This window comes from Podarcis vaucheri, assembly GCF_965113315.1.
Source record: "Podarcis vaucheri genome assembly, chromosome: 12".
Taxonomy (NCBI): domain Eukaryota; kingdom Metazoa; phylum Chordata; class Lepidosauria; order Squamata; family Lacertidae; genus Podarcis; species Podarcis vaucheri.
In genome coordinates, this window is record NC_138750.1 from 25,630,530 (window position 1) to 25,646,836 (window position 16,307).

General features: G+C 40.6%; 1 protein-coding gene across 5 annotated transcripts in view; it reads right to left on the reverse strand.

Moving 5' to 3' along the window:
* The window catches only part of PLCL2 (phospholipase C like 2), a 104,053-nt gene that overhangs the window by 19,702 nt on the left and 68,044 nt on the right, over nt 1-16,307 (reverse strand). For all 5 annotated transcript variants that reach the window (XM_082193312.1, XM_082193314.1, XM_082193311.1 and 2 more), the window contains one exon: nt 2,029-4,515. In XM_082193312.1, coding sequence (XP_082049438.1) covers nt 2,029-4,515 — 2,487 coding nt within the window. The remainder of the gene's footprint in view (nt 1-2,028; nt 4,516-16,307) is intronic.

Sequence of the window (16,307 nt, forward strand, 5' to 3'; positions counted from 1 at the left end):
CCAAGCCTTTTCTGGTAGCCTAGAAGTGCCACTGAACAAAGTTCCTCTCCTCTTATTTATCCACTAACACTTAGCAGATCAGAGCACTGGAAACCTGAGCAGTGGGAGTATCAAAATAAGGCAGCAGCTTTCTGTTCTGACCTATATTCACCACAATCAACAGCGTATCCATTCTGCTGCAGTCTGGCTTCTGCAAAGTACTACCTTATTATCTTGCTGCCCGCAATTTAACATAACTTGCATAACTATTTATGTATCTTAACATCCCTTTCAGTGTAAAGGAAATGTCAAAACAATGTAGAAAGGTCATTAATTACTTACTGTTCATAGAACTAAACAAGAACAACATTGAACAAAGACCAGTCACATTTGTTTACCGTTCCTGACCACACATGAACATGCCAACTGCAGCAATTTCTGATTTCTTTTCTGTTTTTGTCTGAACTCTCTGACACCCCTAGCTGGGAGTGCTTGGGAAACATCAGAGCAGAGCAGAGTACTCCCTCCGGTTTCCAGAGACCGCCAATCTGTTCGGTGGCAGTGGATAGAAAGGAAAGGCACTTCATTCAACGCTCATGAGGAAGGGACACCAGGGAGGAAGACGGCCTTCTCTCTGGCAGAGCGGTGGGGGACGTTTCCCTCCCCACTTCCCCCTCCCTGCTAGAACACTACAGCTACAGAGGGAGCATTTTTTTCTTCCCATCCTTCACATGGCACTAAAAAGGAAGAAGTCCACCTCAGGATGCTGCAGTATACCATTGCTCCATCAAGTCGAATGCTGGGCTCCTTGCCACACTTGAGCTCCTGAACCTCTTTCCTATCTGCCATGGGTAAAAAGGTGTTGTGAAGAAGGAATGAGGGCTTTCTGCAAGCCATGTGTGGGGTGAGATGGCATATGCTGTGTGTGTACTGTGAGTATATGTGCCATGAAAAAGAAGGGGCAAAGGTGGGGTTGGAACATCAGAACCCACTAGTGCGTTGATCATAGGCGCCATTGGGATGTAGCCCCCAGATTAGTCAGCATGTAATGCAGCCCTGAGATTAAAATTCTACTCTGGAACAGATTTTAATGAGAGTCAGTGTGGTGTAATAGTTAAGTGTTGAACTAGGACTGGGGAGACCCGGGTTCAAATCTGACTCAGCCATGAAGTTCACTGGGGGACCTTGGACTAGGTCTCTCTCTCTCTCTTTCTCTCTCTCTCTCTCTCTCTGCCTAATTTACCTGCCTAATTTACCTCACATAGTTGCTGAGAGGATAAAATGGGGAAGAGCGAGACGTGCCATGCCACCTCAAGCTCCTTGGAGGAAAAGTGAGGTAGTTTGTGATTATAAGTTGTTTCAAACGGTTTTTTAAAAAAAATATTGCTGGACTCTTTTATCGTTGTAACTTGCCCTGGGACCTTAGGGTGAAAGGCAGGTCTATAATACTACTAAAAATAAAAATACAGTGATACCTCGGAAGTCGAATGAAATCCATTCTGAAAGTCCATTAGACTTCCAAAACGTTCGGAAATCAAAGCACGGCTTCCGATTGGCTGCTGGAAGCTCCTGCAGCCAATCGGAACCCTCGTAAGCCGCGTCGGACGTTCGGGTTCCAAAGAACGTTTGCAAACCGGAACACACACTCCCAGGTTTGCAACGTTTAGGAGCCAAAATGTTCGACTTGCAAGGCGTTCGGGATCCAAGGAACAACTGTAAATAAATAAAACCAGTTAGCGAACCTTGCTATAAAACATATCCATAATCAGTCATCCTTCAGAACAACAGTCAGATAACAGAAAATACCTTACAGCACAAAAACTGAATCCAGTTAGGGTGGCGTCCGTGCCTGAGTATCTTACAGCCATCACTTGAGGGCACTGATAACTCTAATCCTTACTTTTAACTGTCTGCAAAGTCACTGAACCTCTGAGCACATTTACTACGCTTAACTATGTCACATTATTTATTATGGAAACATAATTACACCAGTATATCTGTATGTAAAATGCTAATCTCATATAAATGGTAGTGAATAAAAGACGGTACCTGCATGTTTTCCCTCAAATCTGTGGCATCCCGAATGGGCTGGAGAGCATTCTTGAATACTTCGTCAATGGTTTTAATCCATAAAGTCCTCATACAGGCATATTCTCTGGATTTCTTGCTCTTCCTGACAGACAGGCCCCGTTTATGTGGCTTTCCACCACCCCTTCTATTAGTTATAGCAACGTGGACAAATAAGAAAGCATGTGCCAGAGCTTCTCCTGTTAAAGACTGAAGGGGGACATGGCGATAACCTGTCTGTAAACACTCAAAGGGAATTGTGTATTGCCCAATAAATTCATCCCCGATATAATCATCGTCCAGCACTACAAAGCGCACCATGGCGAGTTCAGGTAGATTAATCTGAAATTCAAAACTCTCATCAAAAATTGGGTTGTCCCCATTCTGGTGCACAGTTTTTGTCCTTTGCTCTGCACAGTCTGCAGGGATCCCATGGATTTCTACATAGACATAAGGGTCTACAACATCACCTTTGGCACCTGACCCTTTTGGTTTAGGAAAGTTCTGTCCGCTAATAATCTTAACATGAAGGAGCTGAGGTGAAACTCCAGGCACAGAGTCCTTCGTATTTGCACTGAAGTAAGAGACTTCTTCCCGCATGATAGCAGGTCGAAGAACATAGCCACAGTTACCATTTTGTCGAAACCAACCAATGTTGAGGTCCATCATTAATCCAGGTGTCTGAAAGTTCATTGCTACTATCTGACAGCCACACTTCCAAAAATCCTGTGGGTTCATATTACTAGAATCAATCCTCATAGGGCTAGGGAAAACCCTGGCGAGAAAACGTTTGTTGTAATTCACAAAGTCTCCAGGGTTTTCATTGGCATATTTGGTAGCAAGCACTTCATTGAAGGAGCAAACTTCCCAGTATTTTTGAAGCTGAAATGAAACCTGAAAATCTTTAAATTGAACCGACTTACACATGCTTACCAGTTCTGAAAGCTCTTTGCAGAGCTGAAACCGTTTTACTGTGATAATATTCTGTTGTTCCACACCCTCTTTTCCCATTCTCTGGGACATTTCTACGCCTTCGTCTTCATCTGTAACATCTCCCTCTAGCCCAGAACAATTAGGAGACAGCTTCTTGGCTTTAATTAGTATTTTCCCTCTAAGAGATTCAGGAGAAGGCAGATAAGATTCCTCTGTGTTTGGAGACTGCGTGTGGACCTTGTCTCCCAGTATTTTCTTTATATGCTGAACCATCACCTTCTGCTGCTTGAGACAACAATGGTTTTCTAAGCACAAAATAAGAGGGTATTCCGAAGCAACGAATGCATATTTGTTTATAATGTCGATTACACTGCGGAAGACTATCTGCGAGGTCATGGTGTGCCCTGTGTAAATTACTGGTTCATTGTCAGGACCATCCCACACATCCAACTCGACACATCGACACCCCATTTTCAAAGCACGAATGTATCCTGTGATATCAGATGGGCCTCGGAACTGATCCTCTATCAAGTACGTGTTATGAGATGAGTTTATGAAATAATGAGATAGAGGGTGGTTCATGCCCTGGCACACTTTTTTGTGCTCTGGGTCAAATATATGGCATTCTGGAGAAGTAAGATAATTTGTAAAACCGTCTATGGAAAGCCAGCCCTTTTCCTGGCCCTCTTTAGATGGCTCATATTTGTGAATAATATCCAGGCTTATCTCTTCGGTGACATGTGCAATACCCTGTTCTGCTTCTAAAAACATCATAAGGTCCTTTGTGTCCAGGAATTCTTTATTGCTAGAAAATTGAACTAACAAAAAATAGATCTCAGGGCGAGTGCAAAGCTCATGAAAGACTTCAATAAATTCTTCCTTTGTGATTTCTGTACCAGGTTTGTCTTTTGTTCTGTGTAGCTCTTTGAACTTCAATTCAATTTTACTAGTTTTTAAACCAGGATTTAAATTTTTTATAAACTGTACAGCTCTGCACATGGATATGCGCCCCAAATTATCAATATCTGTTTCTTTAAACATTTGTGAAACCCATGAAGTCCGCATTTTATCTTGGCTACTTTCTAGCATATCTAATGTGTGTTTTCCATACGATATCAGGTATCTCAGTCCAGTGACCCAAATATTTGCAACATCTGCAGAATTTGCAACGAGATCTAGAGACTCATAATTATCTCCATAAATAATAGAAAATGCGCAGTCTTCCGAAATCTGTTCCGAAATTCCATTGCTACGAAAAATGTCTGTATTTTTCCCTGTTCTCACTTCTTTGATTGATTTAACATCAATCTTTGCTTTCTCAGAATCCTTCTTCGAAGGCTCCCAACGTAGAGACTGCATGTCCGCATCTAAAAGGAAGTACCGGTGGTAAATTCTAGAGTTGGAGCGAACCTTTCTGAGTTCTGAGCCTTCAACCATGGCGTTAATACAGTCACTTGCACTGCTGATCTTCTTTTCAGTTGGCATGCTGCTAAATGACACCGTCTTTTTCCGTTCTCTTTTTTGCTTCGTACCATCCTGAAAAGTAGAGGAAGGGAAAGTTGGTAAGGTACTTGCCACATGTTACAAAAACAAAATATTCTTAAAAGATCTGTTGAGGACTAACATGTATGTCCACCAGTACTGACATCTATGCAGAATGAATTAAAAGCTACACTAAAAGGTAACAGATATACAATTTACCCTTATGCTGTTGTGTCCAACTGAGCTCAGTACGACTTATTACCAAGTAAGTGTACAAGGGATTGCATCCTTAGGTGTCAATGGCGTTTTGTGGCCACTTTTTCTGCATTTTTGCAACAGCCCTACAAGATACAGGGGTACCTCAGGTTACATATGCTTCAGGTTACATACGCTTCAGGTTACAGACTCTGCTAACCCAGAAATAGTGCTTCAGGTTAAGAACATTGCTTCAGGATGAGAACAGAAATCATTCTGCGGCAGCACGGCGGAAGCAGGAGGCCCCATTAGCTAAAGTGGTGCTTCAGGTTAAGAACAGTTTCAGGTTAAGAATGGACCTCTGGAACGAATTAAGTACTTAACCCGAGGTACCACTGTAGTATATATTATTGCCTCTCTCTTTTTTACACTCACAGGCAGGAGACTTGCTGAAGACCATCAAACCAACCAAACTATGCCTCAACAGTACACATCCCAGGATTATTGTACATTCTCTATAAACATCTAATGTGTTTGTGGGCAAAGCTATATTTTAATATCTGTTGATATTCTAGGCCACAATTGTTAACATATTAATACAAATGCCCAGAATTTTATTACAAGTCCTGGACAGAAGAGAAGCATATACTTTGTGTGTGGGTTGGGTACTGATTCCTCTGCAACGTGAGACAGAAGAATGGGCCCCATGACAGGGGGAGAGAGCAAAGGATATGAGATGCTGAACCAAGGAGCAAACAGCGGAGTGATGTGAAGCCTAGCAATGTCTTCCTAGCAACTAACCAAGGAGAAAGGAACCTGCGGCTACTGTTCCCATGGCCTCAAACACTCCCTTAGCCTCTATTGTCTGCTAAGGAATAAAGGGGTGCTTTAAATTGAGATCCTGCTTCTGGGCTTGAACATGGAAATGGGTACAGCTTGAAAAACTGCCTAGAAAAGGTAGAATTCTAGCTTTGTTTACATTATAGCAGGTATAGTGGGAGGCTAAGTTACACATTGCAGGGCTGCTGAACAGGGCCGAAAAAAGCAGTAGTTTTAAGTCAGAATTCAAACGTCCTGCTGGCAAAAGACCCAGTGCACAATCTGAAGATGCATAACAAAACTCTTGGCTGCACAGTGAAACTGACAAAAGTGGGGTGGGGGGTGAGCATAAGCTGCTTTTGGAACGGTTTCTTAAGATAATGGGCCACGCAAGTCTGGCTTGTCCTAGTCTTTGCATATTTAGTGTTTGGGATCAAATGGTCATCAACAATTAGTATCTACATGTCACCTTGCCTATTAGAAATGGACTAAGGTTGGCCTATTTATTGAAGAAAAAAAATCAGGAAAGGCCTATAACTTAAAATGTCATTTTATTCTTCATGAAATCCTCTTCATAATTCTTTCCCCACTTTTCTTATTAACACACAGCAGTTGCAGCAAGCTTGGAGACTGAGAGGAAGACTAGTGAAAGAAGGGGTGTTTATGCATTCCTCTTCGTGCTGTTTTTCTATGGTGGTGGGAAGGATGAAAAGATAACTAGTCCTCGAGGCTGCATACCTTTTTGAAGGAATGAGGGGATGTATACTTATACTGCCCATGGCAACACCTATCCACGTATGATGGGAGCAGTGGGAGTGTGGGTGGAGAGAAAGAAGGATTTGGAAGTGGCAAGGAAGATTGGGAAAAGAACCAGAACCGTCTCCCACCCCCCATACATGTCTGTATACCCCTACATATCAGATTTGATGGGTCTTAGTAACTTCACAACGTTACTCAAAGCAACAGTATTGATATCTACACAAGTATTTCTGCAGCAAAATCAAGGACACAAAGCTGATAGGAAGCAGAGCTCAACAGTAAAGCTCTGTAGAGGGGGTTATGTTCCAGGGATCACGCCTAAGCTATATGGTCAAAACACATTGGGTACAATGGAAGGTGGGATTGCCAAAGTCTTTTTTTCCTGGATGTCTGCCCCCGCTTTAATTTTTTTTTGGCCAAGTTCATTGAATGTGCATAAATTGTGGGCTTACTGTAATGCTATTTGAGCACAATGGATGTGAATCACCAGGTTAAATTTCTGAAATTATCAAAATAATAAAGCAGAGCAAAGTTCTGATAAAATGCTCATTCTAAAGCAAAACCTGTCACACTGATGGTCATAACATCTAACATACAAGGGCCTGTTTACACATTTATAGCTGCTACATAAAATTCACTTTAATTATCTCTCCACATGGCAACTGTTACATGAGAAGAGAACACTTAACGATGGCAATAGATGTGAGAAACTAGTGTTCAGTAGACATGTTGTAAGGTTGCAAGGAAATGGAAGGTGGCTAACCACCAAACATGCAAGGAAAAACTAATAGCATGCAGAAATTGAAAGGCTAATGCCTCCATCTATAGAGCCCCATGTATTCTCCAGAGTGTCCACCCAGCTCTGATATTCACATGGAGACATGTGATTGCAGCTCTGAGCCTTTGCCATTTCTATGTACAAATAAATATATGCATATATAGTCATCTACTTCCATAACTGAAATTAATGAAGCCAGTGATGGCATTCATGCTTATGGTACATCTTGCAACTGATGTTTCTACATACAAGAGAAATTTCAAGAATTTACACACTATCTTAAATTTACAACCAAATTTTCAAACTGCATTTTAACAGGCATCAGATAATTCATTCAAAATTTTATTTTTATTTTTTCTTTATATGCTGCTTTCCAGTGCAAAGCTCTGTCAAATAATTTTAGTAATTACATTAAAACTGTAAAACATTTTTAAAAATACAAATAAATCAGTCCCGTTTATGAAACACAACGGCATCAGTTTAATGAGTTGTTTTACTAAAACATCTCTGTGGCTACAATCCTAAGTATTTTTGAAAGTATATTCTTTTGACATCTGTACAGGGATATGAGAGAAACAACCAGGCAAAGGATACAATATGAGTCACAACAGTATAGCTTCAAATGGCTTTTCATTACTAAACAAGAGAACCAAGTTGTAGTTCTTCCATAAATCTGAGAACACCATAACAAATCTAAAGTTGCTGATGAAGGTCCGTTGTCTGCAAAATTCATAACGCAGTAAAATATTTTCTAATATATGGTAGTACTTCCTGGTGTGTGGATTCTAGAGAATATTTCAGCTGTGCTTAGAATCATAGAATTGTAGAGCTGGAAGGGACCTAAAGGGTCATCTGGTCCAACCCCTGCAATGCAGTAAGATATCATTTGTAGAATATATCACTAGTGTACATTAATCATTTAGCCTGATGGATTTCTATCAGTGCAAATCAGGAAAAAACAAAGCTAGGTGGAAGCCAATGACTCACCACTCTGCTCTACAAATGAAACTGTATCTCAAACATAATTCTCGCTCAGGAGAATTAATTACCTCATCAAATGAAGAGATTTAACTTGATCAATCGATTGATCATTATTAATGCATGTAATAACTATTCACTCACAGCCCTGACATCACTAGTGAAGAGGCTCATCTGTTCCCCTTACCATAGTATTTTAATGCTTCTTCCCCTCACACTTAAAAAATAATAATTCTTAACATGTACACAAACTCCTATATCATTCAAACACAAGAAAACCCAGACAGTTCTCTTCTAAACTGTCCAACACTAACAGAGCTACCTCATCTCCCTTTACAGTAATACCATGTTACTTCATAGGTATTTTGCTGCTTTGCAAAATGTTATTTAACTTTGAAAGCTCTACAGTCACCCACTCCAGTGATGTCCTCTGACTAATTTACTCATTTCAAGCAGGGGGGAAAACAGTATAGCTATTCCCAAGTGTAGTACCTCTCCCCTTACAGAGAGACAATGATTGCTTTTGGTTCTGGACTGGTGCTACTGTGAATACAGTGGTACCTCAGGTTACAGACTCTGCTAACCCAGAAATAGTACCTCGGGTTAAGAACTTTAATTTCAGGATGAGAACAGAAATCACGTGGTGGCGGCGGGAGGCCCCATTAGCTAAAGTGGCACCTCAGGTTAAGAAGAGTTTCAGGTTAAGAACGGACCTCTGGAACGAATTAAGTTCTTAACCCAAGGTACCACTGTATAGCCCTTTTTAAAAGGTGTGCCTTTATGGGTGCTTAGAAGGACCCTTTGTATAACCACATACACGAATATCCAGCAACATTTAAAAATAAATAAATACTGCATCACTGCACTATAGCAGGATGTAATTTCAGAAGGTTTAGTCTAATACTTAGAAAAAAAACAAATAGCAGCTATTATAGTTTATTTTAACAGCTACACCGATTACTCCCTAATCTGTGTATGGACACCATGGCAAGATCATGAGCAAATCTTCACTCGGTGTTCTCTGTCTATTCAACTTCCTGGTTAATCTCCCTGATTTGGTCATTTATTCCTGCCCATGGTGAAAGGAGTCCACAATCCAGAGGCTACTCTACAATTTCACAAACAGGGAAAAGCCACTTTTTCACTAAACCAAGCCACTCGCTTTCATCCTTTAATTCACTGGGATCCACAGAATGTTCGCTACGCCAGTGTGGTGTAGTGGTTAAGAGCAGTGGACTCATAATCTGGTGAACTGGGTTTGATTCCCTGCTCCTCCACATGCAACTGCTGGGTGACCTTGGGCCAGTCACACTTCTCTGAAGTCTCTCAGCCTCACTCACCTCACAGAGTGTTTGTTGTGGGGGAGGAAGGGAAAAGGAGATTGAAAGCCGCTTTGAGACTCCTTAGGGTAGTGATAAAGCGGGATATCAAATCCAAACTCTTCTTCTTCTTCTTCTTCTTCTTCTTCTTCACTATTCTGATTGTTGGCAACAATCTCGATAAGTACCAAACTGAGACAGCTACAACATACTGATACTGCATGAAACAAAATGGCCGTGCCGAGAAAATGAAAGTTCTGGCACTGGCAGCTACTTAATGTGGGAACCACAATAAAGAGTCCAGTGGGCTATAATTAACATAGACAGCAAATTCACAAAGCACAGGGAGCACAAAATAGTTTTGTTTGTTGTCTATACTTGGTCAGCATAACATCCCAGCAATGCCAAAATAATGACATGGCTTCCAATGTTGCACTCAAGCAACTAAGCCCATATGCTTTCCACTAAAGCCCAGAAAAATGTGCAAAACACCCAAACAGAACTGATTTCATATGTTAACAATTAAGGCTAAATATGGTGGGCAATTTGCTTCTCACACTTCTGTTGTACAATCTGAAACGAACCTTAAAATTATACCAATCAGACCAGATGTTTGAGCCAGTCACTTTGCATGCAATAAAGCTTTGAGAAAGGAACAAAAACTACTTTGAGATTCATCAGGTAGTAGTTTTCAATGACATTTTGTGTACAGTGGTGCCCCGCAAGACGAATGCCTCGCAAGACGAAAAACTCGCTAGACGAAAGGGTTTTGCGTTTTTTGAGCTGCTTCACAAGACAAATTTCCCTATGGGCTTGCTTCGCAAGACGAAAACGTCTTGCAAGTTTGTTTCCTTTTTCTTAACACTGTTAATACAGTTGCGACTTGACTTCAAGGAGCAACTCATAGAACACAGTGTGGTAGCCTTTTTTGAGGTTTTTGAAGACTTTGGTGATTTCTGAAGCTTTTCCAAAACTTTCCTGACACCATGCTTCGCAAGACAAAAAATTCGCTAGACGAAAAAACTCACGGAACTAATTAATTTCGTCTTGCGAGGCACCACTGTATATGGTTTAAGCCCGCACTCTTATTTGTATGAATAAATCTATAGCAGTGTGAATGAAGTGCCACTCTGAGCTTGGGCTCCATAAATTGGCCTCTTGGCAAAAAAGCAAAACACATCTATCAGGATTTATTTATTTATTCTTTGGACTGAAGCTGTCACCCTTTCTTAAGTTTGGGAACAGATTATTAAGTATTGTTTTTTTAAAAGTGAACTCTTCAAAACAAGAATAAAATCCTGTTTGGCAGCAACAATTGCCTACACTTTATTTATCACTGGAACAAATGGCCCTGCAGAGATGGAAAATTCAGAGATAATTCAAATGACAACATGCCAGAAATACTGCAGAATTATTAGCTAAGGTGTTCTACTACACCCTCAAAGCTCAGAGGTGCCTTGTAATAATGACAAAAGTTTATTAAATTTACAGGATATGTCACAGGCAATAGATGGGATTCAAACAGCTGGTCAAGCTTATGCAAATAGCTGGCACAACTAACCAAGTGGATTTTTATGGTACTTTTACCCTTCTGAACAGCTGGACTCATGTGATTAGCACAAACGTCTACTGCAACTGCCAACTCCTCATTTCCTGTATGGTATACTGAAGACTAAATCCTCATAGGATCCTTGTACATGTTTATGGCATTCAGCTCTGCCTCCTTCAGTACAAAGCCTATTCAGTTTCTTGCTGCTTATTAGGTTACTCTGGTAAAGGATTTGGCTCAGTTCACCATGTTACGTGGATAATTACACATTTGTTTCACCGTATTCCCCTTCTGAACCTCAGCTCCGTATCAAGGCAATCCTTTTGTGGCGGTTTTGTGGGGCAAATGACCACCACATAATTGAATCACTTTCAAAGTTCAATAAATCTCAAGGTTAGCTTTCGAATCAAATTCCACCTTGTTTATGTTTTGCAGTTACTTCAGTTAAGCTGCAGCTCTGCCCCACTAAATGATGCTTACACAGCAGCACAAACCATTGTTTATAGCTAAAATTGCTCCTCAAGATCAGACTGCTTGGCTGAGCCTCAGACACAAATGCACTGCAAGGGAAGAAATGGAACATAAAACCCTAAATGCTGCAAAAGGAAATACATTAATTTCTTATGGTCACTAAACAGAACATGAAAAGAAATTATGACCTGGTGTCCTTCTATTCTTTTTTAAAGTCTCAAGTGGGAAGTACAATGTGTGCCTGTGATTTGTTAACAGCAAGCCAGCTAGTCCAGATGTCTATAAATAATTAAATTACACAGACAGTTCTGCATTGACATACAAACATTTTCCTTGCCTAAAGGGATGGAGAGACTATGCTAAAAATGACCCTCTTTATAGTCAAAAGTTGTTGATAAGTTGTTACTACTTAAAGGGTTTCAAATCTTCCAACACAAATCTGGAAAATCTGTTGGTTTACATTTTTTTTTCATTATTTTTTTTGAAGGGAAAATACGGCACTTTATATTTCAACAGAAGGTGCACTATTAATGCAGACCTCCCATTTCCAGAATTCTTTGTTTCTTTTAATATAAAGGGGGAGGTATCTAGTTCAGATATAAAGAATGCAATCTAATGCACACTTACTTGGGTGTAAGACTTTTAGAATTCAGTGGAACTTATTTCAGAGTGATCTTGAATAGAGTTGCACTGTGAACTGCTCTCCAAATGGATAGTGGGGCTGCCATTTTTTCAGCCAGAAAACGGAACAGTGATTAATTGAACACAGCATTTGAATTTTTGAGATTAGACTGTTATTGCAGCCAGGGTTGAACAACTGAGATTATTGTTGCAGTTAACTTCAATAGGCTAATTGTGACTCACGCTGTTATATGCCCTGTTTAAACTCAAAATTACCCACATTTTAGGTCAAGTCTCAGAACATGGTACTAAAAAGTTCCTTGGCACCTTTGGAAGGGCTCAGAGATCCAACTTGAATTTCATACTCTTTGGTGGAGGGGACGACAGAATTTGGGAAACATCCTTACCAGAGATCATGGAAAGTTCCTGAAAGTCAGTAGACAAAACTGGGCTTCAAGGCATATAGTTAAAAGCAGGGTATAACTTCCTTAAATTAATATATGTGCAAATAAACTGACCTGGTATAAGACAGTTTTCTATGTTTCCTAAACCTCTGTTATGTTATACAGCTGCACAGCCCAAAGAAAGGATGGTGTGGATGTTGATGACTTCACTGACAACTAAGGGCATGATCCAACCAGTATTGCTTCTGCACAGATCCATTCATTTTCAGTAAAACTCACACAAGGCTCATACACTACACATGAGATGAAAGGAGGGCTCCCGACTCATGGTTGAAAAATTAACTGTTGAAGACAGCTGTTTATGAAGATAAACAGATCCTACATTATGCTGTCAGCTTTAGATAAACAGAATGGACTCCTCTAATTCCAGACATACTGGTGTGAAGCCATTTAATCCTATAAAAGAAAATGACAATATTTTTAAGCAGTTGCCTTACTGGTACGTGTGTGGAATGTTTACTAATTTTCTTTCTAGATAGCTGGCCATACAGCATCTCCTTATGCTCACTTATAAAAAGTAAAGTTCATATATATAATTGGAGGCCTTTGATTTAAACTTCCGCATTTGCATTCTGCTCACCTGGAAGTTTCTTTAAATGAGATAGCTCCAATGAACTTGAGATACTGGAAATAACTTTAGTGCAGAAGGTGTGTGATCTCGTAGCTAGAGTATCAGACTTGGGCAAGGGCATTTAAAGCACATGACTTCCCCCAAAGAATCCCGAAAATCCCCTCACAGAGCTACTATACTCAGCACCCCATAAACAAACCACACAGCAACACCTAGGTTCAAATTCCCACTCAGTTACTGGGTGACCTTGGACCAGTAATCTGTTCTCCCTACCCTGTGGGGATGTTGTGATGATAAAATGGGGGGGGGGGAGAGATAGGGAAATAGAAGTACACATTACCTTGAGTTTTCACAGGAATGGCAGGATAAAAATGTAAAATAAATGAACACACATGATAAAGGCACAATTCTGTGTTTCAAGGCTGAATAATAAGCTTGGTCATAACTATTCAGTTTTAAGGAGGCCCGGGAAAGATGCAAAATAAAACACAGTGTGATATATGGATTCAAGATTGAGAGTTCACATTGAAAACATAACATAGTTCAAACACATGCTTGATCCATGCATCTGTTTTCAAACGGGGCAAGGAGAAAAAATAAAAACATAGCGTGATGTAATACCTATTTTGGAGCTCAAGATATTGGAGCTACAGTTTTGCATGTTCGCTACACAGTTCTATACTTCGTGTTCACACCTGGCGCTCAAGCCCAGAAGTGTGTAAGGTGTTTACTGGTCATAAGCACCATGTTGCCTTGAAAAATCAAGGTGAATACGACCATTTAAAAATGATAAATGATACTGTGATGATAACATGGTTATAAATTATTTTGCCTTTATAAATCCTCATTAATACATCCACATTGCCTGAGAAACATAATAAAAGCACTTCTACGACCCCCGTACATCAAGGCAAAAACATAAACAGCTTCAGGTGACCCTCCCTTTCAATATTAGGGCTGTGCTGCAGGGGACAAATATTTTTCTACAGAAAAGCTTTCATTTATTCTGTGCCATCCTCTCGCACACCCTACCACTCAAACTGTATTTATAGCAGCTATAAGAGGGCTTGCATACTGTATTTATCTTTTAATCTAATTTTAAAATGAGATGCACAGACTTTCAGTTGCATGAATTATTTTGTTATAAAAGTTTCCTTAATTTCATGGGTTTAACGAGCAACTGAAGAATATTGTTTTATTTCTAGATTGGCTTTAAGCCTCTGGAAAATTTTGCTGATAGTCTCAACATATTCTCTCTCTTCTCTGCAATTCTCAGCTTTTGAAGGTAATGTTATGATTCGGCAAAATCATCAGACAGCCTAAGCAAAACATTCCACTAGAATAATAAAGTACGACACAGTATGGCCCAAAATGGTGATTGTTGAAAAACTGAGGCATGCCCTAATGCTGAATGACTCTTATTACATTTAAACAGCAATGCAATCGATTGTGCAAGTGCTATCAATGCAACATGTGTACAGGTGTACTTCACATGAGCAGGGCAAAAATAATTTCAAATAGGAATGAGAGGGTCTATTTGGTGCAGAGATGAACCACTGGGATAAGTTTCACAAACATTTTTGCGCCCCTCTGTGGAGAACCGGGGGGGGGGGTTCAGTTATTCATTACAACACCTGACCCTTCTGTCCCCTTTGGCAACAAACTATGCAACAAAGGGGTCTTCACTTTTTCGGTAGGGTAATTGCATACAGGGCTGAACTTGTAATCTACCATCATGCCAGAGTCAATGTTTTTCTGTGGTGCCTCTAGAATAGCTGGTGTTATATAATTTTGTGTATGAGCATATTGTGGTATTTATTACATTTCAACGCCATGTTTACTGCAAATAACTCAAAGCAGTAGAAACGGTTCCCCTCTCCCTTCCCTTAATTTTTCTATGCACAGCAACCCTATGCAATACAGTGAGGCTGAAAGTGTGTGACTCTCCCAGCATCACCCACAGAGAATCTAATGGCAGAGAGGGATCTGAAGCTGGGTCTTCCTTGGTCATCGTCCAAAAGTTTAACCACAGCACCCATGGGCCATTCGGAACAGCAGCACCTCATATCAGCTGCATGTAAGGGATTTCTATGAGGAAAGGGAAAGGTAAAGGGACCCTTGACCATTAGGTCCAGTCGTGGCCGACTCTGGGGTTGCGGAACTCATCTAGCTTTATTGGCTGAGGCAGCCAGTGTACAGGTTCCAGGTCATGTGGCCAGCATGACTAAGCCGCTTCTGGCGAACCAGAGCAGCACACAGAAACGCTGTTTACCTTCCCGCCAGAGCGGTACCTATTTATCTACTTGCACTTTGACATGCTTTCAAACTGCTGGGTTGTCAGGAGCAGGGACCGAGCAATGGGAGCTCACCCCGTCGTGGGGATTCGAACCGCCAACCTTCTGATCGGCAAGTCCTAGGCTCTGTGGTTTAACCCACAGTGCCACCCGCGTCCCTATGGGGAAAGAGTGGGCCCTTATTATTAAATCTGAGAAAATATTTTCCCCTCTTGCCCAATGTTATCTGTAACTGTAGTAAGCTAAAACTTATTTCCTCTTATTCCAATGCAGCCTGAAGTCATGGGAAAACTTTACAATCCAAATTAACATCACATTGGAAAAAACTCTAGGAATACGGGCGGGGAAGAGGAGAAAGGTCAAATGATTCAGTTTGGGGGTTTTTAAAGTAGAAAGTGTTGGATATATTCCATTAAAAGCAGTTTGTTTTACTCTGCTTTAATAACTCAAACATTGTAAAGGGATAATCCTGTTTGAGAAGATAACCATGTCAGAGAAAAGCTCTCCCATCAGCTTCAGAGAGTTTCATACCACAAAAATAACATTATGAATGGCAACAAATCACATAATGGCCAGCTTGGCTAATATCAGCTATCAGCTTTCCAGTGATGTTTCAATATCCTTCTAGGGTTAATAGAATCTGCAGCCAAAGAACTGAGTACTTCCTGAAATCAGTCTGTGGAGTTTAGTGTCCTGACCATCACTACTGTACTTGAGTCCTCTTTGTATCCTCAGTGCTGCAAAGACAGGAGAACCCACAATAGGCAGAATTCCCCTGACCAGGGTCTATGAACCTCATTTCTGTCCCCACCACAATACACAGACCCTCAATGCAAAATTGATTCATATTTATCTCTCTAGCTTCAATTCCTTGTCCCCTCAATCCCTTTCCTTAAGCCACCTATCCTTTCTTCCGCTCCCCATCTTAGTTCATTCTCAGTCAGTTTTATTGCACATAGCCAAAGGCTGCCGTGATGTACACAGAATTATTTGACAATTAAAAAGAAAATATACTGAATTGGCAAAAA